This window comes from Mustela nigripes, chromosome 6 (assembly GCF_022355385.1).
Source record: "Mustela nigripes isolate SB6536 chromosome 6, MUSNIG.SB6536, whole genome shotgun sequence".
Taxonomy (NCBI): Eukaryota; Metazoa; Chordata; class Mammalia; order Carnivora; family Mustelidae; genus Mustela; species Mustela nigripes.
The window spans coordinates 67,326,840-67,352,215 of NC_081562.1; the positions used below are offsets into that span (position 1 = coordinate 67,326,840).

The 25,376-nt window shown below is 40.2% G+C and overlaps 1 protein-coding gene across 3 annotated transcripts in view; it reads left to right on the plus strand.

The window, feature by feature from the left end:
* The first annotated feature begins 1,719 nt into the window (after positions 1-1,719).
* Positions 1,720-25,376, plus strand: part of ITPR2 (inositol 1,4,5-trisphosphate receptor type 2) — a 496,325-nt gene continuing 472,668 nt past the window's right edge. The window contains exon 1 of one of the 3 annotated variants that reach the window (XM_059402747.1): positions 1,720-2,215. In XM_059402747.1, the coding sequence (XP_059258730.1) occupies positions 2,124-2,215 (92 nt within the window). In that variant the 5' untranslated portion in view covers positions 1,720-2,123. Of the gene's footprint in view, positions 2,216-11,147; positions 11,210-25,376 lie in introns of those variants that run through there. The other 2 variants (XM_059402745.1, XM_059402746.1) reach the window with 2 other exon arrangements.

A 25,376-nucleotide genomic window follows, 5' to 3' on the forward strand; every position in this document is an offset into this window, starting at 1 on the left:
TTGAGGGTTCCAGTGTCCAAGGAAAAACATTTATGACTTTGAGCAATAATTGTTGAGTATCCATTACATGTATGGCACAGCACCATGCAGTAAGGGCAACAATAGAATGAAATACCCAGATCCCCCAGATAAACAGAAACCTCCATTTCCAGGGTCATCATTTTGTTCCATCTGAAACTTTTAAATAGTTCATGTTCAGTGTCTCAGAGGCCTCAAATAATAGTACCATTTCTGTAGACACAGGAGGGTTTCTATCATGCAACAGGCATTTCCAAGTTGCTTAGTACCCTTTTCCAAATGAGAACATGGAACTTAAGAGATCTGTCAGCTGCATGGAAGGACAGTGACTGGGTCCAGTTTATCTCAGGACTTACAGGCTTTGCGGGGGCATTTCCTGGATTCTGGGTCTAACACTCTATTCTCTTCTTTCCTGCAAGCTTTTTAAGCATATACATTTGAATATGAAGCTTATTTTTCTTTCATATTCCATTATGTGATTATAAGTCTCAACCCAAACCATCAACGAACTGTAAGACATGTAAAACATCTCTGCACTATAATTTAAGTTTTGGTCAGGTGCACAATTTGACATACACTCCTCTGCAGGCGCAGCCCCCCTCCTCACCGTTTCTGGAGACCTTGCTCTGTGGCGAGTTGCAATTCTTTGATTAGTTCGCTAGTGTCATAACCCATGTTGAAAAGGGTTTGCCTTCTCCAGGTCTTCCAGAAAGGTAGGGCAAAAGACTTCTAAAATGATAAGAGGAGGGGTATTAAAGCACAGAGGTGTGGAAACGTGTCCAGCCACTACTACCATTTGTGACTGCTGGAGTTTTAACCGTCAGCATCTTTAAATTTAAACGTATGAAGATTTTCAGTGAGATGCTGACAATGGGCTCACGAGGTGGAAGGTTAAAACTGGCTTCGAGTTAAGGAAGCAACAGGAGGCCTGTCCTTGGAGACTAGCGAAGGTTCCCCACTACCGGTTGGCTACAAGAATTGCTGGCTCGGCCATGTGAGGTTTACCTCCATGGAAGTTCGCGTCCACCTGGACACCTACTGACAGGTCAAGTTTCACTAATGCCACATACTTGAGACAAAGCCTACATACTCCAAGGAACTACAGATCCATCCATCTTCCTCCCTTCCCTCCTCCCTCCCCCCCTCTTCCTTATTTTCTTTATTATGTGTTTTTTCTTTTTTTCCCCCCCCCCCCCCCCCCCTTACTTCAACACCTTCCTCTGCCTGCGTCAGCAAATTACCCACCCCCACCCATGGTCCCCGGCTCCACCTTTTCATCTCCAGGCGTTTAGCTGGCTCACTCCACCGCTCGCGTCCTCCGCGCCCGGCCCAAGGCCAACGGTCACCCTCCCTGCCCCTTGAAAAACTCGGGGAAGACGTCTTGGCCCCGCCATCCCTCGCTTTCCCCGGCGGGGAATGTCGCACGCCAGGCCCGGACGCTCCAGGGCGACTATCACGCGCCCTCTCCCCGGCTCGGGGGCCCCGCTGCCCCTCCAGCGCCCGCGGTACACCACAGCGCGCGGCTTCCCGGGTGGCCCGGCCTAGGCACAGTCGCCCCGCCCGGGCCCAGCTCCTCCCCCGGCCGCCGCTCGCTGATTGGCCTCCCACCCCCTCTCCCCCGGCTCCTCTCCTCCCCTCAGCCCAATGGGCATCGCCACCTGGTCCAAAAATTCCCCCGAGGGGACCGAGGGGCTCTGCAACCACCAGCACCCGCCGGGCGGCGGGAACGGCCGCGGTGGGGGCGCAGAGCGGGGAGGGGACACGGAGTGGGGAGCGGAGGAGGCGGGAGGAGGAGCAAAGGTGTTGGAGAGAAAACTTCTGAAAGGAACAGGAAACCTGCCGGGGAAGCGGCGGCTGCAGTTCTCGCGCCGCCGGGGCTGCGCACGTCGCGGGGTGTCCGCGGCCGCCGCTGCGCTCCTAGCCCGCTCCCCCGGCGCGGGGGCCCGGCTGAGCCACGACACTCGGTCACTAGGGCCGTGCCCTTCGCCGCCGCTGTCGGCGCTGCAGCCGTGCGCTCCGTGCCGCCCCCGCCGCGGCGGCTCCCCAGAGAGGGCGGCGAGGGCGCAGGAAAGAGGAGGGACGTCTGCTTTCGAGCATGAAGCAGCATGTCTGATAAAATGTCCAGCTTCCTCTACATAGGGGACATCGTGTCCCTGTACGCGGAGGGCTCGGTCAACGGCTTCATCAGCACCCTGGGGTAAGCCGGGGGGCGAGGGCTGGGCAGCGCCCGCGCTTCGTGTGCTGAATCGTCCCCGCCCCTGCTCGCGCCGCCGCGTCCCCCAGCTTCCCGCCGGGGGGTGGCCGGGCCGCGCGGCTGTGTCTGCGCCCGCGGACAGCGCCGGGCGCTCGGCTCGCTCGCAGGAAGCTGCCCCGAGCGGCAACACTTTCTCAGCAACTTTGTAATCTCAAGCTCAGAGACTCATCAGAAAAGGAGGAAGTGATTCGAAAGCCCGGAGACAGGCCCCGGGGAGAAGTCTTCGCTAGCTTCTCCAGGGGTTGTTTTCGTTAAAATGTTTGTTTTCCCTTAAAGGTAAAGCAAAACTGCACCTCTCCCCGGGTTTGCTAGCTCCCCACTCTCAAGCCCCTGTCTGTCGGGGCCGGGTTTGTGAGAGCCGTGGGTAAAAGTCTGTGGCCTCGGACGTGAAACCCCAACGATGTGGTCGTGAGCCCCGGTGTGGCTTTGCCCCTGCGCGGGTTGGTTGCTCACCGTCCCGTCGCCTCTGAAATAATTTCCTCTGGACTTCGCGCATCGGGGCGCCTCACGGGTAGTGGAGGGGCGAGTGCAGCGCCGTGACCCCCGGGGGTCTCTGAGGGCCTCTTGGGTTCTAGAACTCAGGCGTGCTTTTCTCCTTCCCGGGTCTTGCCTCACTGAAATCCTGAACCTCGCCTGGAACTCGGCCAAGTGCACGGCTCTCTTGAGATTCGAGTGATTTATGAGTGGGGGAGATATGTATATAAACATACCAAGTGCTAGTTGGTTGAATAGGACTTCCTTGATTACTAGCATTTTTCTCTCTGTCCTGATTGTGAATACAAGTTAGCAGTTTAAACGCACAAGGCAGTGTATTTCGATGCGCACACATTTTTCTGGGTTACCTTATGGCCTCAGTACTTCAGACTGCCCCGTCTACAAGATTTCAGGCTGCGGAACTGGTGTTTCCACTCCTGGCTGGTCACTGTTGTCTGCTGGTAGGTTTTAGGGCACATGACTGAACATGCAGTGTCCTTGGACCGTGACTGCGAGCCATATTATAACGGAGTGGTGCCTACACGAGGAAGTCACCTAACTTAGTACAGCGTGTGTTAATTGTTCATCTCCCCTAAGAGGCGAGAGAAGGGAGGGAGGAATAATTTAATGCCTTTAAGGTCAGTGTTAATTGTGAAACTGCAGTGTGGAAGAAAAATGTATCAGCAGCAACTGCCCGTGTTGGGTTTGTAAATCAGGAGCTACCGTTTGTTCCTGACACAGTTCACGGTGTGAGGTCAGTTTTGGCGCCCCCAACAACATTTTGTAGATGAACTCCGCTGCACTTCACCTTTTCCAACCATAGACTCTCTGGGTGGGAGTTTGGAAATGCTCAGGGCCAAAATGTTCAGGGTCAAATCCTGGCAAATCCACCTGTGAATCTTATGACCCTGGGCAAATTACAGAATTGCTCTGTATCTCAGGTTCCTCCTGTCTAAAAATGGGAATACTACTGGCTTCTGCCTCATAGGACTGTGTTGAAGAAGGGAGTTATTATATGCAAAGTGCCTAGCCCAGTACCCGGCACCTAATAAACACTTATGTGTTTGCTCTTCTAATCATCACTACCTTGGTGACTGTGGGCAATAGTTACCCTTGTGGACAAAATAATGAAAAGGACTAGGAATAGAGTATAAAGCCTGGGTAAATAAAGGGCTATGTTTTTGTAGAGTCTTGTTCAGCAAAGTGATGTGTTTGTGTACCTAGACCCACATGGGGCTAGAGGTGAAAAATCAGGAAGCTACAACTGTAGCAGTTGTGGAGTCTCTCCTACTACTTTTAGAGATAAAGGAACTGAGGGGATGAGAAATGAAGAGACTTGCCTAAGAAATGGGGGACATTCATGCCTCAAGCTGGAACTGTAACCCTGTCTCCAGAGTCCCAGCAAAGTGTGGTTTCTTTGGTGTTACACATCATAATCTTTAAGCCTTGAGAAAAGTAAGCTCCTACCTTTAATGTAGCATATGTTTCTAAAAGTATTATTTGTATTCATTATTTCTTGCTGGTGTTTTGAAAGTTGGGTTTCCTTAGAATGTGCGTAGTATTATTTTCGGGTTAACAAACTGAGTCTCCTTGAGGTTAATAGGACAAGACCTCTGTGCAGCTCAGTTCTGAGGTAAGGAAGGTTCTTTACCCATCCTGCTCTTGGTGAAGCTTGGTGCTTTGATTGGATATTCTTTTTCTCTAACTGGTGGAGCTAGAAACTCATCTTAAAGTTTCTGATTTTTGTGTTAATTTTCTATTTGATACTTTGGATAGCATGATGGTTTTTTAAAATTCAGCCTAAGGGAGTAGTTAATGAGAACTTAGTTTACACAGCATTTCAAGGTAATTCTTGGTAAAGATATTTGTTTGCAAATGAACATTTGCTTTTAACATTAGTGTGTCAGGGAGTTTTGGAGGATATGCATTGTTATCATTTAGCTTTGGGGAAGTTTTGCAATAAGGTAATGAGTTTTTCTGCTAAAAAAAAAAAAAAAAATCAGTTTCACTCCATGAGAGTTTAGCAGGTTCCTCTTAGAGGTACTTCCTACTGGAAATATGAGAGGATTTTCTTAGGCTATGTGACCCAGCTTCTAAGTTTGATTTTTCAGTCTGTGAGAAATTAGAATGCCCCAGTTGCAAAGATTTGCATTTCCTCTTTTTTCTCCAGTTATCCTTTAACCAATACCTACTTGATGTTTCTGAATCCCAAATTAATGCTGACTGAAGTATTGTTCTCCCAGCTTGTGTAGGTGCCAGAGGGGCCTAATATGTATTTTCTCAATTAACTTTTCATCTAAAGATTTATTTAGGAAACATTTATATCAATTTAAGGAAAATTGCTTTAAATCCTGTAGAATGATGCTGCTGCATATATTTTAAATAGTCTCTTTTGCTAATGGTATGTTTTAGGGTTGTCGTATTTATTTATTTATTTATTTGACAAAGAGAGAGAGAGAGAGATCACAAGTAGACAGAGAGAGGGGGAAGCAGGCTCCCCACTGTGTAGAGAGCCCAATGTGGGGCTCGATCCCAGGACCCTGAGATCATGACCTGAGCTGAAAGCAGAGGCTTAACCCACTGAGCCACCCAGGTGCCCTTGTTGTTTTTACTTTTTAAAAAGGAGGGAGGCGGGGCGCCTAGGTGGCTCAGTGGGTTAAAGCCTCTGCCTTCGGCTCAGGTTATAATCCCAGGTCCTGGGATCGAGCCTCGCATCGGGCTCTCTGCTCAGCCGGAAGCCTGCTTCCACCTCTCTCTCTGCCTGCCTCTCTGCCTATTTGTGATCTTTGTCTGTCAAATAAACAAATAAAATCTTAAAAAAAAAGAAAAAAAAGAAGGGAGGCACTAGGGATGCCTGGCTGGCCCAGTGGGTTAAGAAGCGATCAAGCGATCAAGTCCTATGCTGGGCTGCTTGCTCAGTGGTAAGCCTGCTTCTCCCTCTGCCTGCTGCTCTCCCTGCTTTTGTTCTCTCTCTCTCCCCCTGAATAAATAAATAGAATCTTAAAAAAAAAAAAAAAGGGAAGGAGTTTGGGGATCTGCTGTACAATGTCAAATATAGTGGTAATTGTTCCATCTCCCCTTTTAAATTTTCTTTACCCTGAGACTTACTTCCCCAGTCATTGCTGTATGTGACACTTCATATTTCTGGGTCCATCCACTTGACCAAATGGTTAGATACCATACAGTGGGAATGAGCACGGCAGAACTCCCAGGATGGGTGGGATAGAATAGTGAAAAGGTGTTTAACTTCTTCATTGTCTATCCTCCACACGATTGAGAAGTTAGCAAATGACACGTGTGATATGTGTATTTGTGTGTGTGTGTGTGTGTGTGTGTGTGTGTGTGTGTGTGTGTAAGTGATTGCTGGTTTGGTTTGAGGTTGCTTTGTAGGATCTACCAAGAATCAACACCTACTAGTTAAGGTCTCAGGAAGCCATCAGTGGCATCACTGATACAGTGGCCACAAAGTATCATCATTGTCTCTTAGCCAGAGTGACACAAGATTGTGTCCCTTATTTCTTACTTTCTGCTTGATTTTGGCCAATTCAGTGAACTTTTCTCTTCCCTCTTTCCATGTTCAGTGACGGACATTATGTAGGGTGGTGGTGTGTCACACAGTTTATAATGCTGGCTTCATTCCTCAGATGAATAAAACTGTAAATGAGTACCTTTTATTGTTCCCATTTATAGTCCCTTGAATTTGCCTTCCTGATCTTTTACTCTGTTTAACATTTTTGATATTCAAATACTTGTAAATTTGATTATTATCTTTTCTTCTTTTTCTCATTGAATTATGCGGCTCTTTTTATAGCTTTAAACATCTTTCCCTTCCTAGGACTGGCTGATCAGTGAAGAGTCAAGTAGATGACACAAGGAATGGTTATAGTCAAGTGTTATTTTAGAATAATTTGTAGGTTATCTTTAGTCTTCCAAATAGAACTCTTCAAGTTAACACCCAGTATTTCCTGCTTTAACTAGCTGTATAAACTTAGCTTTGTTTTGGCTAAGGCATATGTTATTGTGATAAAAATATCTAAAAATCCATTGAATATTTGCATGCGTGTTCACTGGGGAGGAAGAAGACAGTATAATCTTGAATACTCAGTTGTTTTGGAAAGTCTAAGGGTTAGTAGTGTCACCTTATGGAACTTGAAATCTGCTCAAGTACGAAGACAGTTTCTGAAGTGGTGAACATAAAGGCTATTTTAAGTTAAAATGTCAACTGTTTCTTAAACTTAGAAGTTATTCCATAAATAACATTGCAGCTTTTCCACCCTCTCTTGTGGAGAAAGCTCAGTCAGGTAAACAACCGTCTCTCCTAAATGCCCCTGATGCTTCTTCTGATTGACTAGAATTCACAGACAACTGCTTGGCCTCATTCTAGGTTTAATAGATACTTTTTTTTTTTTTTTTTTTTTTGCTTAGGTAGCACGTTTCATAATCTCATTTTCCCTTGGAACTGTTCTTGTACAGATGGAATATAGATAACTCACAAATATAGACAGAATACAATAGACTCATAATTTAAAACTCAAATCCCAGGCACAGGGTGTCTCTTCATATATAAATCTGGAAGAAGAAGTAATAATGGACTTTTATAACAAATTAATAGCATAAAATAAGAATGAATTTTACTTTTTTTTTTTGAACACCTGATCTTGGTAACAGATCATCAGATTATAATGAGAAGTAGAAGTTTAATGACCATTCATTCATTCATTCATTTATTTAGTAGGTAAAACTGTACCTTTCAAATGTATTGATGCCTTTTTTGTTTATGGTTCTCTTTCTTCTCCCATGTAAATTTAGATAGGAAAGTTTTAAAAATATGCCTTCAGAAAACCATAATTCTAGTTAAAAAATACAAAACAATATATATGGAAAATAGTGAAAGAAAATAGAATAGCATATTGGCAGTGGTAGAACTGCATGGTGAATGAATAGGTGATTTTCATTTTCATTTTTGTATCTTCTGTATTTCCCAGATTCTAGATATGTTTCTTTAATTAAACATCTATTACTGGTGTAGTCAGGAGAGTTAGCTAAATTGAAAGTGGTATTTTTAAAGATTCTTCAGTTTCTTATTACTGTTAGTCAACAGTATTCATCTTTTTTTTTTTAAATTAAGGATTTTATTTATTTATTTGTCAGAATGAGAGAGAGAGAACAAAAGAAAGGGACCACAAGCAGGGGGAGCAGCAGGCAGAGGGAGAAGCAGGCTCCCTGCTGAGCAGGGAGCCCCATGTGGGACTTGATCCCAGGATTCTGGGATCATGATCTGAGCTGAAGGGAGGGACTTAACCTACTGAGCCACTCAGGTGCCACAATAGTATTTACCTTATCAAGCATAAATAAAGTTTTGTCCTCCTTATGGTCACTGAAGGGAAACTACAAACTAGTTCAGTAGGTGTTGCTGAAATAGATGGTCATTCATCTATCATAAACAACATTTATTCCTTATTACTGGTTTTGAAAATGTATTATGAAAAAATGTTTGACCAGTAATGCTGAGCAATTCTTAATGATTGATTTAACTTATGCAGACTTATTTTAGAAGTCTGTTTATGCATGAAGTAAGAAGTGTGCAGTTTAGCACGGCCGACTTGTTCATGTTTGTAATCTCAGTAGTCACTATGATACTTTTAAATCCCAAGTCACCTTCTATAGGCAATAGTTTGTGAGGGATTTCTTTTTGTGTATGTATGATTGAAATGTTTTTGTTAAGTATCTTCGAAATGGATGGATTAGATTTTTTTTAAAGATTTTATTTATTTATTTGACAGAGAGAGAGATCAGAAGTAGGCAGAGAGGCAGGCAGAGAGAGAAGGAAACAGGCTCCCTGCTGAGCAGAGAGCCCTATGCAGGGCTCAATCCCAGGACCCTGAGATCATGACCTGAGCTGAAGGCAGAGGCTTTAACCCACTGAGCCACCCAGGCGCCCATGGATTAGCTTAAAATAAAAAGTAACAATTGGTTAGCAAGAGCTATTTTGTAGTTTATACCAACACATACCCACAGAAATCCAACCCAGAATTGAGAATAAATTAAGAGGTTATTAAAAAAAAGCATTTTAATCATAAAATTACAAAATGTACTTACATCATGAATCAAGTCCAGGTAATTTTCCTTGTGATGTGGTTTATACAGGAGCATGCTGCAGATAGAATCATTAATTCATTCAACAAATATTTAGTAAGCCCTGACTATGTGCTCGGGATACAGTGGGAAGAGATGCTAGATTTTTTTTTTTTTAAAGAGATTTTATTTTTTTGACAGAGAGATAGAGAGCATAAGGAGGTAGAGGGAGAGAGAGAAGGAGGCTTTCTGCTGAACAGGGAGCCCGATGAGGAGCTCCATTTCAGGACCCTGGGATCCTGACTTGAGCTGATGGCAGACGCTTAACGACTGAGCCACCCAGGTGCCCCAGAGATGCTAGATCTTAAGTGTTTAATTATCTCAAAAACTAAAATTATCTTTGGGAATTTGTAGTATGCGATTTCCTTTGAGAGCTTGTCTAGGATCTATGGGACTAACGGTATTGACACCTTCTTTGCTCTCCGTGCTAAAAATGCCACAAGGTAAGGAACTGTCATTTTTATCTTTGTATGCTTAGCACCTCACACGATTCCTGCTTAATAAATATTTGTGAAGTAACTAGTGGTTACCAGTTACCATTAGTAACTAGTGATGGAGGTAAGGCTGATATTGAATAACCACAACATGAGACAATTCTTTTCAAATGTCATGAAGATGATTAAAAACAGTATCATAAAGAAGTCAGAAGAGGATTCATTGCTTCTGGCTTAAATGAGCTGGGGAGGGTTTCGAGGAAAAGGTGGTATTTAAGCTGAACTTTGAAAGATCATTAGGATAGATATTTGTCTCAAATCTATACCCATGATTTGAGCATATATTCTTGGTACTTTTTTCTTTCATTGAAAAAGCAGCTTGGTGAAATTTTACTGTCCGTTTTGATAGCTCCAAAAAAGGAAGCAAACAATTTGATATTTTTGATATGAAAAGATAGAAGAAATGATCTAAAAACGTATTTTATGCTTATTTACCAAATGTGAGAAGTTTAAATTTGGTTCAGACCCTCTGAGTTTTGCCTCATACTGCCTGTGACTATTCAAAACACACACACACACACACACACACACACACACTCATTCCCAATTGGTACAGCATACCTTTCATAGATTCTCGTGAACACAGGAAAAGACGTACGAAGTGCACTAAGCATAATTTGAATATGTGTCTAAATTCTTAGAATTCAAATGTGTTATTGAGCTTCTATCTATTAGTAGGGTATTTGAGCCACTATTAAAATATCCTCATAAAATTTTCTTGTGAAAATTACAAAATGCTGGACTTTTATTATGTATAGTTATCCAAAACAATTCCTCAGTGGAGTCCTAGAGAAAACTGAAGTTTTTAATTAAGAAATTCCTAGATATCTAGCTCTCCAAGACCTTGTGGGAATGACTAATTTTGAAAGAATCACTAAGAGTAGACACTACTATTCTCCATATCTTATCTCCTATTGAAAAGAGAATTCTTCAAATTATACAAGGATCATCAAAGCTAAATATAAGAGCATAAACAAACAGGACCCACCACAAACCAAAAAATAAAACTGGACCATAAATTTGTTGATTGACTTTTCTAGTGGCAAATCAAAGTGTATTACAGGCGTCTCCTACTATCCAGAAGTTCACTTTATCCAACTTCACTTTAACAAAAGACCTACACTGACAACTGCCTTCAGTAATTGAAAGAAATCCAAAGAGGATTTTTGCTTTTGTGAAATAGCAATTGCTTCTTTGCTTTATGCATTTTGGCTTTTTAAAGGTTTCATAGGAATGTTCTACTTTTCGATGGGGGGGGGTGGGGAAGAAACCTGTTTTTTGTAAAAATTTCAAAGACTAAAATGATGTTCTAACACACATTTAGTCAAATTATTTACAAATCTTGTATTGAATTGTCTTGGAATTCTCGAAAGAACAGTCAGTATCCTTTGCTATCCTAATTCTTACTACCTGATTTCAAAAGCCCAAAAGATTTGGAAAGCGAAAGATACTTGTATATCATTTTCCTACATGGATAAAGCCTCAGGATCAAAAGTCTATAATATATTAGAAGTAAGATTCTTTTGTTTCTAAGGAAGAGAAACTATCTCTGGCTAGCTTAAGCAAAGAAGGAAATGTTAATTATAAGGATACTGGAGGAACTCCAAGAAATTGAATGATGAGCTCAACAACTGAGCAGTGAGAAAGGCAGAAGCCCAAGGCTGCTGTGGGAATCTCAATAGCAGAACTTTCTCTCTGTCCTGCCGTTCACATGACCTGGATCCAGGAATTCCTATACTCTGCGTCTTTCTTCTTAAATTTCAGAATATCGAGTGGTGGAATTTGGCTCCATTTGGATTATTCACTTATGTGAATGAAGAAGTCCCAATACCAGGTTTGATTACCAGAGAAATCACTGAGCAAGGCCCTTTGGTTTCTGCGGGCTTCTGGGTGGTCTGGTATGGGAGAGAGCGAGCGAGCGAGCTAAGAGCAGGGGAGATTAGATCATCGCTTATTCTATCAGTATTACATCATCAGTATTCTAAGTGCCTTTTAAAATAGTAATTGTGGGAAAATACACAATTTACCATCTTAACCATTTTAAGTGTAAAATTCAGTGGCATTAATCACTTACAATGTTGTGCAACATCGCCTGTATCCATTTTCAGAACTTTTTCATCATCCCTTTCGACCATCACTCTGTCCACATCCCCTCCTCCTCTCTGAAACTCTTAGTCTACTTTCTGTCTCTATGAATTTACCCATTCTAGGTGCCCCACCTAAGTGGAGCCATATAGTATTTGTCCTTTTGAGTCTGGACTTATTTACAAGCATAATGTTTTCAAGAACCAACGGTGTAGCATGCACTAGTCCTCCATTCCTTTTTATTGCCAAACAGTATCCTGTTGTATGGATTTAGCATATTGGGTCTCTCTGTCTATCAGTTGATGGGTCTTTGGGGTTGATTCCACTTTTTAATTATTATGAAAAATGCTGCTATGAATATTCATGTATAGGCTTTTGTGTGGATTTATGTTTTTAATTCTTTTAGGTATATACCTAGCAGTATATAGAATTCATGGGTCATTGATAACATATTTAACATTTTGCCTCAGCCTTTCCTATTCTTTATTTTATTAAAAAAAAATTAAAAAAAATTTTTAAGATAAAAAAATTTATTAACATATAATGTATTATTTGGCCCAGGGTTACAGGTCTGTGAATCATCAGGCTTATCCATTTCACAGCACTCACCATAGTTCCTATTCTTACCCTGCTTTACCTACCCCGCCATACTATATCTCAATACACACAATATAATTTACTATTTAAATATCCATTGTTTATCATCTGTCTATAAACTCTTTGAAGGCAGGGATCTTTCTGTTTTGTCACTGAGTATCTCAAGTGCTTGGCTCCATAAATATTTTTGAATTAGGATATATGTATTCTCAAATCTCTAAGTAACTGTTAATATCAGTTCTTCTCTGGAAAAAAAAAAAAATCAATGAAAGTGCTCTTACTTATTAAATGTTTTGAGAATCCATACAGGTAGTCCTTTCAAAAAAGATGGAAGTAGTCATTAGTTTTATGGTGCCATTAAATCTTACTATAAGAGGTAGTTTAATAATGTCTTGGGTCATATCTCTGTGCTTTCCTGCAGTCTGGAAAAGGTACTGTATATAACCTTATTTAATGGTTTGCCTGTTATAGCCACATTAAACTAAAGTTGATATTTCTGAAAGTTCAGTTTTGTTTTTAATGTGTACAAAGGGTGAATTTGTAAGCATTTGATGAGACAATTTCTTACTTTAAATCAGCTCTTTCCCTTTGTGGATGGTATATAACACATCTGGAGAGACTTTTTAAAATTTTAACTGCTATTGGCAAAAAAGTTTAGTTGGAAATAATTTGCTAATATGAAACCAGAGAACAGTTGAGGGAATTTATAGCACTTAAGAAAAATAGAAGAGAGCATATGACAACTTGTAATTTTTATTTTTGAAATTTAAGAATAAGTGTCTGGAAAAGGATAAGCATTTAAATATAGGTTGAAGAAAACAAATTGCTGTGTTTTTCTTCTTCATTAATTTATATTCCATCTATTGCCTGAGTCTCTTAGAATGTGCTTTGCCTTAGGCTTATTCCAAATTACACATGTTTGGCCATTCTCTTTTTAAGAACATAAAATTCTCCAGTGTTGTTATTTGCTCTTATTCTTGGAATCTTCACTGGTAGCAATGTACAAATAAGAACTTCATTGAGGTATATTTGCATATAGGACAGAGAAATAAAGTGAAAAATATAGATATGTACAAATTACAAAATAATTTCAAAGTAAAACAATGTCATTCTATTTCCTCTAGTTGTAATGCACCATGATCTTCTATGATAGGTATTTAAAATGTAATATCTTTAAAAAAGTACTTTTGAGATGAAATATACAAAACATTATCAGGGTTTTGCTTCATTTCCAAATTAATTCCTCGGAAGCACATCATACCAATTAAAGATAGTGACTTAAAAAATATATCACGCAAATCACCAACATAGTTACATTAGGGATCCAAAATAAGTTAATGATTTAAGGACTAGTCACTTGTGTTTGGCTGAAGTGTTCAAGGTCATTGCTGATATCAGGGACATAACTACTTAAACATTTGCATTTCAAGTAGATTTTTGGCTTCAGCCACATTTTCAAAGAGGGTAATTTCAAACCTGGTTTGTTAAAATAGGCAGGAAAAGTAAGGAAAGGAATTTTGTTGTACTGAAGACTCGATACTTGTGGCTAGGAATGGTGAATATTGTGACATTTAAATCAAATTAAGTCTCATTGTCAATGAAAGTCAATGAAACTTATTTAAAATTTACTTAATTAATCCATCTCTTCCATCTCTAGGATTACTAACAAATGAGAAAAAGGCCTTTATTTACCTTTCTTCCCTATTTACCTGGCAGGACATGATTTAATAGTTGAGTTCCAATTCTAAACTCATGTGAAGAATGGGCCTCTTTCCTGATCAGTACAAATGAAGTCATTGTTATCTGTTAGGGTGAAACCCAGTGCTTATTTCTAGTTGTAGCTGCTAAAGAATCTTTCAGAAAGTCTTTTAAAATATTATCAAGTTGCAAGTATAAAAACACTGTCATTATTGAGGAAACTGGGTAAAGAATTGTTTAGGTAAATTGTCATGTAGGAGTTTTTTGTTTTTTGTTTTTTTAAAGATTTTATTTATTTGACAGAGAGAGAGAGATCACAAGTAGGCAGAGGCAGATGGGGGCGGGGGGGGGGGGGGGGGCGGCGCTCTGCTGAGCAGAGAACCCGTTGTGGGGATCAATCGCAGGACCCTAAGATCATTACCTGACCTGAATGCAGAGGCTTTAACCCACTGAGCCCCCATGTAGGAGTTTTTTTTTTTTTTTTTAAAGATTTTTTTAAAAATTTATCTGACAGAGATCACAAGTAGGCAGAGAGACAAGCAGAGAGAGAGGAGGAAGCAGGCTCCCTGCAGAGCAGAGAGCCCGACGCGGGGCTCGATCCCAGGACCCTGGGATCATGACCTGAGCCGAAGGCAGAGGCCCAACCCACTGAGCCACCCAGGTGCCCCCATGTAGGAGTTTTGAGAGGCAGTGATTACTTTGGCAATAGTTAGATAAAGTTGTACTATGACAGTTTTCTAAAGAGTAGATCAAAATTCATTTTGCACATTTTTTTGAAATGGAAATTATAATTAATGTGATAAACTCTAAAGAATTGACGCCAACTGCAACATTTAGTTTGAGCTCTGTTTAATTTAGCAAAATGCATTTTTTATTTCAATTTCTGTATCATAGACTGCTAGTTATTCCCTCAAATTCATTCTTCCTTTCTTCCATACTAACAGAAGTATTTGACTTTATGGGTGCCCAGAATAAAGACCACATTTCCCAGCCTCCCTTGCAGCCAGGGTGGTCATGGACTATACGTCGAGGTCAGGTTTTTAAAGGAGGCTTTGGCTGCCCGCTATCCTCCCTCCCCTCCCTTCCCCCCATTTCATTTAATTGTTATATGAGCTGTAAGAAGCCATCTTGAATCTTGCTGATGTGACCAATATATTGGGGATAATAGAACATCCATAAATGAACCTGATCTCTGGACCTCCTCAAATCCTGGCTCGACTTTATTCTAATAGAAGATGGAACTGGATAGGCAGACAAAGGCCAGATCATATATTCCTCATTAGGTAATGTGAAGTCATTGGAGGATTTTTAAGCAGGAGAGTGAAATGATCAGGTTTTGTGCTAGGAAGATCAGACAGTGGTAAAGAGAAAGGATAGAATGAGGTTGCAAATGGTAGGCATGGGCGGAATCAGGGTCTTACCTGAAGGAGGCCTGAACCAAGGAGCTGTACTGGGGATGAAAAGTAACTTGTCTTAGAATCACTGAAGGGACAGTAGTGTTTCACTTTAGATCTGAAAAGTTTTATAGATTAAAATATTCAGTGTGACTTTTGAGGCTTTATTTTAAAAGTGAAACACATGGACTTGAAAGAAGTTTCTCTTTCATTTGCTTATGGATGGATGAAAGGTCATTAAACTTCAGGCTTTCCTGGGCTCTGAGATACAAGCCTCATCTTGTTCATGCTTTCTTCCCCTGGCTCCCTGCTTTGGGAGATGTCTCCCTGTGCCTCCCCCCATTTTTTTTTAGTTGCATATATATTCTGAGTTTCCTCTTACCACAGGGGCTTTTCATGTGTTTTCTTCTCTGTCTGGCAGATTTCCCCCCTTAAACCCCTGCCTTTCACCTAATTTGTACCTATTCCTTATCCAGATTTCAGCTCACTGACCGTTCTTCAGTGAACTTTTCCTGATCTTCCAGATGGTGTGAGCTCCTTTTTTGTGTGCTCCTACAGCACCATATTTTTCCCCTTCAGAAAATTTATCACAGTTGTAGTTTTAATTTTACTTAAACTCTATAAGGGCAGGACCTGTCTGGTTTTGTTCACAATTATGTTCCTAATGTTGCACAGAGCATCTGTCAGGTAGTAGGTACTCAAGAAGTTTTGAGTTTGGTTCAGACAAACCTAGTTTCAAATCACAACTCCAGTCTTCTTGGTGTGACCTTAAGAAGTTGTGACCTTAATACTGAAACCTCAATTTCTTTATCTGTAAAGTGGGATTATTGCTTAGGTTTTATGATTGCCCTGAGATTAATGGCAATTAACATTTGTGAAACATTTAGTAAGTGTCAGACCCTTAGCATTGGGCACCTAAATTAAGTAGGTAGAAACAACTGTTATTACTATTGTTATTATTATTATTATATCCAAAAAATCAGCATGAATCTCTTTTTGGAAACTCGGTTGAGTTCATAGGGCATCGATGTTGAAAGTTCTGCTGCATTATGTTTATAAAATTTTGTAGTAAACCAGTATAAGCTGGTATTTGCTTAATAGGCTGTTCAAACTCACACTTCCTTATCTATTATTTATTTTGGTTTTGGCTTTTTATTTTTCTTCCTCACTTTGATAATGCACATTACCAAGTTGCAGGCACTTCTATTTATCTTTTATTAGTGGGTTTGATGCCTGCTATCCTTTTGATGTAATGCAAACACCTGAATTGTATCAACATTAGTAATAACCTTAGAATTGCTTGGCATATATATACCCTATCTTCCTGGATTGGAATTTTGAAGTCTTGCTACATTTTAAAGACAACCTGTTATTTTAGTTGCTAACATTTCCCCCTCCCCCTTCCCGGTAGAACATAGTGCTCAAAGGAAAGAGTTTTGTTTTATTTATTGAAACAAAAACAAATGTTTGCTTTGGAGCCATTAGGATAGAGATTTTGCACAATTTTCCACTGAACAGCTGGTGCTACTGTACCTTCTCTTGTTTCCTATTGGCCAAGCATTCCCAGGGAACATCTGTGACTGGTAGAGGGATTAGCAAAAACATTTATCTAATTTGGATAATTAATCAGTTTATAAATAAAAAAATTAGCCTGGCATAATCTTGTTAAATTTTGAATAGTGACCAATCAAGTGATCATGGTTGCTTATCTTGGGAATACTAATGACTTTTAGACAAAATCTTAGGGATCGGAAAGGCATGGAGGGTGTTCTCACTCCTGCCTTTTGGATATAGTTAATGAACAAAAATAGGCAGGCTCTAGCTTTCTTTTAGTTATGTCATAAAAGGAGATTTTACTATAACTGGAATCTTAGTATATATATCACACAAACTGTTGAACAATCCTTATAAATAAAAGCATTAAAGAAAAACACTTCACACACACCCCTCCCCCTTATAAACTCTTTTTTGAAAGTTTCTCTGTGATGCTTCCTTTGAGCTCACATTAATTCCTGACGTTGCAGTTTATCCCAGTTTGCTATTTCTAGTCCTACTGGAGTAATGGGATAAGAGCTCCAAACATGTCACATTCCTTGTTATGACAGGACTGGTGAATCTGAAGACCCTCTATGAATCAGGGTGCAAGAAACAGAAAACTCAGCTGGAACAATGGTCAGCAAAGAGAACTTTGTAATCAAGTAACCGAAGAGTGTAGGCATAGCATTGTTATAAACTCTATCCCTTGATTCTGTTTTTTTGTTTTTGTTTTTTTAAGATTTTATTTATTTGTTTGACAGAGAGAGACACAGAGAGAGAGGGAACACAAGCAGGAGGAGTGGGAGAGGGAGAAGCAGGCTTCCCCCTGAGCAGGGAGCTTGATGCGGGACTCGATCCCATGATCCTGGGATCATGACCTAAGATGCTTAAGGACTGAGCTACCCAGGTTCCCTTTATTCTTGAACTAATGAGTGTTAGTTCCACCCTTAGGCAAGCTTCTGCCTATGGTGACAGCATGGCTGCTAGCGGCTTCTGCCTTATAGTACCCTATCCTCTTACCCCCAGAGCTGAAAAGAGTGCCTCATTTCCTCGGACCCCAGAAGTACAGCAGTTACCTCTGTTGCTTGACTGGGATAGTGGTCCCATTTTCAGCCAAACACTGTGGCTAGGGAATGAGATGCTAGTGCTTCCAGAGATGACATCGTCATGCCCTGAGTGGGAGAAGAAGAGCCCTTCTCCATTATTCTGTCAGGGTTCTGTTGCCAGAGAAAGACAGTGGACAACCGGATGGGAAGGTAAAGACAACACGTGCCCCCCACAGCCGAAAAGGATTACCCCTTAACCTCAAGGAAGCTATATCTCCTATGTCCTCACAATCAGGTTTTCAAATGTGAAACCTTTAATTACCTTTTGTGCTTGTAGAAGACTGTTCTCTTTCCAGCTTACTACTTTTGGGCTTTTTATACTAGCATTTCAGGTGGAGTTTACTTCCTGATGAAGAGGAGAATTATCTGAATACTTTTACATGCTGTAGTAAAACCTCAAGTCTGGTCCAGTCCATACTTCTTTGGGCATCAGCTCTTGGAGGAAAGGACTTTGAGGAAATCTAAGGGTGGGAGTCATGGTGAGGGGTCAGAGGTAAGGCAGCAATGTATTGCACCTAGGTAATACCCCAATATTGTTGCTATGAAGTAAAAAAAAAGAGAGTTTATGAAACAGACTTTTTCAAAATAAAAACATTATTCATAAGCACCTGAATAAACATGCTTTGATATATGAATGTCATCCATGAGAGTATATACATGAGACTCTCTATTTCTTACAGTAAATTTTATTGTGAATGTATTTCCTTTTAATGTAGATAGCTTTTGTTTAGGCACAGGTAGCTTGTCCACTTTGGAGTAATTGTGGCAGCTTATGTGCATACAGTGTACATGATTAATTATTATGATGCAGATGTATACAAAGCAGGGTGTGATGTAGCAGGATTTAAAATACAGATTTTGGGGGCACCTGGGTGGCTCAGTGGGTTGGGCTGCTGCCATCAGCTCAGGTCATGATCTCAGGGTCCTGGGATCGAGTCCCACTTTGGGCTCTCAGCTCAGCAGGGAGCCTGCTTCCCTCTCCCTCTCTCTCTGCCTGCTTCTCTGTATGCTTGTGATCTCTGTCAAATAAATGAATAAAACCTTTAAAAAAATACAGATTCTGAAATAAAAGATCATTATTTTAGATCTCAAAAATTAGAAAATTTTGTTGTGAAAATAGTTTTAATTAAAAATTCCCTTGTAAAACAAATGTATTTTGTGCCAGAGCTAGATATGAATTATGATTCCTAATTAATATGTAATATTGAAATGTGATATTTGTGTAACCTTTTCAGAAATGGCACAGTAAATTCTTCTAACTCTTAAAAGTCAATGTCTTCAACTCATTTTTTTCCTATTTTAATATTTAAAACTTAGGTCTACTTGACTATTGAAGAAATCGGTTAGTTATGATATAATTATCTAGAAATCATATTTAATTTCAAGGTTGAATCAAATCATTAAATAAATAGATGTTTGATAATGAGCTTTTAAAGGCAATGTGGATTTTGGAAAGAGCTGTTGAAGTACTGAGGTTTGAATTCTATTCTTCCCTGAAGAGGTTCTGAGAACTTATACAGAGTATTTAATATCTGAATTCAGGTCCCCATCTTTATGACTGAGTCTTCCAGGTGCCCCCCAGGTCCCCATTTTTATTTTATTTTATCTTATTATTTTTTTTTTAATGATTTTTTTTTTTAAGATTTTATTTATTTATTTGACAGAGAGAAATCACAAGTAGATGGAGAGGCAGGCAGAGAAAGAGAGGGAAGCAGGCTCCCTGCTGAGCAGAGAGCCCGATGTGGGACTCGATCCCAGGACCCTGAGATCATGACCTGAGCCGAAGGCAGCGGCTTAACCCACTGAGCCACCCAGGCGCCCATGGTCCCCATCTTTAAATTGGGATTATAAGTGTGTGTGTCCTCTGTTTTTCAGTGGTTCTTTGGGGGGGGTGAAATGATGTTATACCTGTGTGAATGTTTGGAAAGCTATACTGGTACATGCTGGATGTTCAAAAAATTCATATATATTTTCTTTAAACAATAAATCCTAAGGAGTTCACCTAAATCTACTCACTAGCATGAGTTGAATCATATTATACATTTAAATATCAGCGGTTTCTTTTTCCAGATTTGCTATAATTTAAAAAGCCAGAAAATGTTTCCCCTATTTAACGTTTCCCAGAAAATGTCTTCCCACTGTTGTGGCAGTGATGTAAATAAAAAGAAAATTTTGATTTAAGTACATAACCCAGGATTTTCTTGATTTTATTTTGTCTTTATTGATGAAGGAACATATTTGGAAAATAGAAATAATTTATTTTAGTTATGCACATATATATAATGCATATATATAAATTTACATATAACTAAAATAAATTACTTGTATATATATAAAACATATGTATATATATGATTAAATATCTTGTTTTAGGCAGCATTTTAAAAAAATTTCTTTGAGAGAGTGCAAGCAAGACAGCAGAAGCATGGTGAGCAGCAGAGGGAGAGGGGAGAAGCAGACTCCCCACTGAGCTGGGAGCCTGCTCTGTGGCTCCATCCCAGAACTCCAGCATCATGACCTGAGCTGAAGGCAGACGCTTAATGACTGAGCCACCCAGGTGCTTTCCACCTTTCTTTCTTTTTTTTTTTTTTAAAGGTCCAAGTAGTGGTTTTTAAAAAAATATATTTTAAAAATTTTTTAATAAACATATAATGTATTATTAGCCCCAGGGGTACAGGTCTATGAATTGCGAGGTTTACACACTTCACAGCACTCATCATAGCACATACCCTCCACAATGTCCACACCCCCCCCCCCCCCCCGTTTGTTTTGTGAGATTAAGAGTCTATTACTGGTTTGTCTTCCTCCCGATCCCATCTTGTTTCATTTATTCTTTTCTTACCCCTCAAACCCCTCACGTTGCATCTCTACTTCCTCATATCAGGGAGATCGTATGATAGTTGTCTTTCTCCCGTTGACTTATTTCACCAAGCAGTGGTTTTTAAACTACACTCCAAGTATCATCTGATTACAATTCAACAGATCAGCCATGGTATTTGGCGTGTTATTAAGGTATACTTTATTACTTTTTTCTTTTTTTAACGAGGCATGAGAGAGGAGATGAGATAGGATTTAGGGTTTATTGATTGTTAAAAAAGACATCTGGCCAACTGTTTCTTCTAACTCCAGTGTTCAGGGAAGTTGAAAGGGTGAAATACCCAGCACAATTATGTGTGTAAATCAAGATATCCATAAATTAAAGGAAATGTAATGTTGAATGAGGGAAAATAAAACATTTCCTATCACATCCTTTCTTTTCCTGTTTTTAAATTCCAAGCCCTTTAAAGAAAATTCGGCTACTTAGCAGTTCTTCAGGCCCTGTTTGGAATGCTAATGAGCCTGGCCTAGTCACAGCCCCAGCACTGCCAAGTTCTAGGAATTTAGATTTTCTCCAGGCATGGAAGGGGCTTTTGACTGGTGTGTGAAAGGAGGGGAAGACTGAACATCCCTTGATGCTGTGCTTAGAAAAGGGGAGAATTGAAGAGGGTGGACACGGGGAAAGTGGCGAGACGGCTTTCTTCTGTTCGGAGAGAATTCAGTGGTTTAGAATATTGAATAAGGCAGGGAACCAAAGAGGTGTCATTTCAGTCACTTAACATTGAAATACAGGACACTGTGGGGAAAAAAAGCTATAAGGACTTTTGGAGACCTTTTACTGTAGGGACTATCCATCAGATTGCTTTGTGAGAGGAAACTGAGAAAGGAAGGGGGGAGGGTTCTCTCAGTAATGTGCCATCTTGGTCCAGAGGGACTCTCCTGCCTTTCACAGACCTTCTTCTGACAGGACAAGACTAAGGGCCAAGGGGGACCGTGAAGGTTTTTTATTCTTTATGATTCAGGATAATTTCTCCTCATCCTGGCAGAAGATGCCACGTCCTGTGTGGATATGGTCTCTCATGACAAAGCCCTCAGTGTACAACCCAGAAACAACACACAGTTGAAGAATCATGTCTTTCTAATGGATGTATTTTTTTTTTCCATGTAATTTGTTTTTGTGCACAGCATTATAACTCAATGTGCAGATCTAGAGGAACTTTACAAAAAAAAAAAAAAAGGCTGAAAGCTGTGTTGGTTTGTGGGGGAGAGTGAGTATGTTACTACATCTACAGGTGTTTCTTATTGCATGTCCCGTAAGATAGGGTGACCGTGGAGGTTTGTCTTTTCCTTCTTGGATTAGGAGTTGGGCTGGAAAGAATCAGTTTGACAAGATAATTGGACCCGAAACACAGTTGCTTAAAAAGATGGTCTAAGGGGTGTCTGGGTGCACAGCTGGTGAAGTGTCAGACTGTTGATTTTGGCTCAGGTCATGATCTCAGAGTCGTAAGATCAAGCCCCACTTTGGCCTTAGTGCTCTGGGCAGAGTCTACTTAGGAATCTCTCTTCCTCGCCCACTGCCCCTACCCGCCATGTGCTCTAGCTCTCTCTCTCAAATAAGTAAATAAATCTTAAAAAAATATTTTGGCTAAGTTTGAAGCTTGACATCATAGAAGAGAAAGAATGAGAGAAACAGATACAGGTAAATAAAAGCGCGTGTTACCGAAAGATAGTAGCCGGTTTTATTCTTGGGACAAAATGGCTGCTGGTGATGTTGCTCTTCCCTCACCTCTTCCGGGAGGCAAGAGAGTCGTACCAGATGGAAGAGGGTTGGGAAATCTTACCAACATGTCAGGTGAGATTGTCTATCCCGAGGGAGACATCTTTGAAGAGAGAAGGTAGCGTGTAGCTGGTAAATAGGAATCAATGAATTATTTGGGAAAATCACCATAGACATTTGATTACTTGGTCTTTAGTTTCATTCCTAGGAATGGCAGGAGGTTGAGAAAGAAGTTGTTTCACCTTGAAAAGGAATCTGCTTTTGGTAGTCTCAGAGTAGGAAAAGCCAAATCACATTCTTAGAGGAAATTTTTGTGAGAAGATAATTATAATGAATCAGCTGCTATGAAAACATCTCCAAGAGACCATTTTGGGTAAGAGAAAGCAGTGACTCTTGTTCCTGTGTGTGTTTTTCTTTTTCTTTCTTTCTTTCCTTTTTTTTTTTTTTTTTAAACCAAATAGAAATCTGATCAATATCAGTTTAGTTGAAAACCATTTTGCAGATGAAAAGGAGATATCTTTCCTTTTGGGTTCTGGAAATACACCTGTGAAACAGATAACCTGTATATATGCTTCAAAAGGAATTAGAAAGTGGGTACTGAGATCCTCCCAAACATTTAGATGATGGGTAGACTGTAGAAGATGATACCTTTCTTGAGCTTGTCTTTGTAAAATTATTTTTCTCTGATTTAAAATTCTACAGATGGAGCTTATAACTTCAAGAGAAGCTTCTCTAATTTTAATTTCCCCTATAACTTTTCAGAATTATTGACATTTTGCATTTTGCAACTTGATTGCTCTTTGGTTCTATCAAATTATAAGAAAGACATGTTCAAATTCAAATTAAGTTGCAAAGGAAAAAAAACAAAGTTGCCTATTGATGATAATGATGTTTGTAAACTGGGCCCTTTATAACTTCACAGTAGGGGGAAATCCTCCTTTTGAAGAGTTCTTTCTTTGCTTCCCATTAGTTTTTTAAAAAAATCATTGAACTATATATTGGTCACAAATAGCATCGTAAGAAGAGAAGACTGTATATGATCTATAGGAGAGGGTCTAAATTCTCTTCTCTCTTCAGCCTTTAAAGGGCTAATATTTGAGACACTTTCCAGTTTATTAGGCATTAAGACAATCAGCTATTAGCTATTAGTTTTATTTCTATAGAAAAAGAATTATTAAAGGAGTTCACCTCAAAATATATTTTAAAAGAGAGTGAGGTTTCTGTCACATCCCTGTTCTGTAGAGTGTCTTCTCTGAACAAAACTGTGCTAAGCTTAAGGGATGAAAATATCCATAAAAACTTTGAGATGTCAGGATTCTAAGGTATGTTTGTGTTCTAAGAGTTTTCCTTAATCTTTTGGGGGTCATATGTCACTTTGAGACTGAGGAAATTCAATCAAGTGTACAAAAACACAAGAGTTTATGTGCATTTGATGGTGTTCAAGACTCCCTGAAGATTAGCCATTGGATCCAAGCTTGGGAATGCTTGTGCTAATGTGTACTAATAGCTCTTCATGAAGCTGGAAGCTTTGGGTTTGGTTTGTATTGCACTCTGTTGTTTCCTCAGTGCCTAGCACAGTGCCTGGCTCATAATCAATGAGTATTTGTTGGATAAAATGGATATTTTTTTTAAAAAAGATTTTAATTATTTATTTGACGGACAGAGATCACAAGTAGGCAGAGAGAGAGGGAAGCAGGCTGCTGAGCGGAAAGCCTGATGTGGGGCTCCATCCCAGGACCCTGGGATCATGACCTGAGCTGAAGGCAGAGGCTTAACCCATTGAGCCACCCAGGTGCCCTAAAATGGAAATATTTTATTTTGGACATATTTGGTATGTGGTTCATCTAATCTGGATCTTCTGGTTGCTTATAATTTACCAGTTCTGCACTCCATAGGACTTTTTTTTACTTCTTTTGCAAGGGATAGGAACCCAAGTAGTTTAAGCACAATAGGAGCTTTTTGGTTTGCATTACTGGGGAGTCCAAGAGGAGGTTCTGCCTTCTGGTTCAGCTGGGACTAAGGGTTCACTTGAGGGGACCAAGGGTTCAGTTGAGGAGACTAAGATTTTGTCTCTCTTTCTCTCTCTCTCTCTCTCTCTTTTTTTTTTTAAACTTCTGTCCTTCTTGTAGGACTTATTCTCTGGAAGACTTTTTCCACTCATGGTGAGGAAAAATGATTTCTGGCAGTTCTATGCCTACACTTTCTCTCATAATGCTTGATTTTATAGGGAGATAGAACCCTCCCTTTTCCTTTCATTGTTCATATCTGCTTCTATAGAGGCACTTGGGCCCTGCTGGGGCTGTGTTCTCTCCTTTGGACCAAGCACTGTTGTTGTCTGGTGTGATGGGAGAGAGAGGGGGTCCGGCTAGGTTTCATACCCTCCCTTGAGTTGTGGAGGGATCCCATTATTTCTTAACCATGCCATCTTAAGAGTTATTCGGTGGGAGGGGCACCTGGGTGGCTCAGTCATTAAGCGTCTACCTTCGGCTCAGGTCATGATTCTAGAGTCCTGGGATCGAGTCCCACATCAGGCTCCCTGTTCCACGGGAAGCCTGCTTCTCCCCCTCCCACTCCCTCTGCTGTATTCCCTCTTTCGCTGTGTCTCTCTCTCTGTCAAATAAATAAATAAAATCTTAAAAAAAGAAAAAAAGAGTTATTCGGTAGGAAAGGGAAGTTTCTATAAGAAGCAGGAGAAAACATAACAGATGTCCAAGACACATTTCATATGTGATAGTTTAATTAAGGTTGATATTGTGGTCTTAGGATGTCAGTGGGTCCATTGAGTGTCCCTTACCAAGCAACTGGTTTTCTGGATATTGTCATCAAAGAAACATAGGTCCTCAAAGGAAGGACTTGCGTCTTGTAGAATTTTTTAGGATTAAGAGAATAAATACCAACATTTGTGCAAAGGGAGGAAGAAGTAGGAGAGCATTATAGGAATCTTGTGAAATCTGTCATACAGCTGCTTTCTTCAGACTGTAGGGGCAGTAA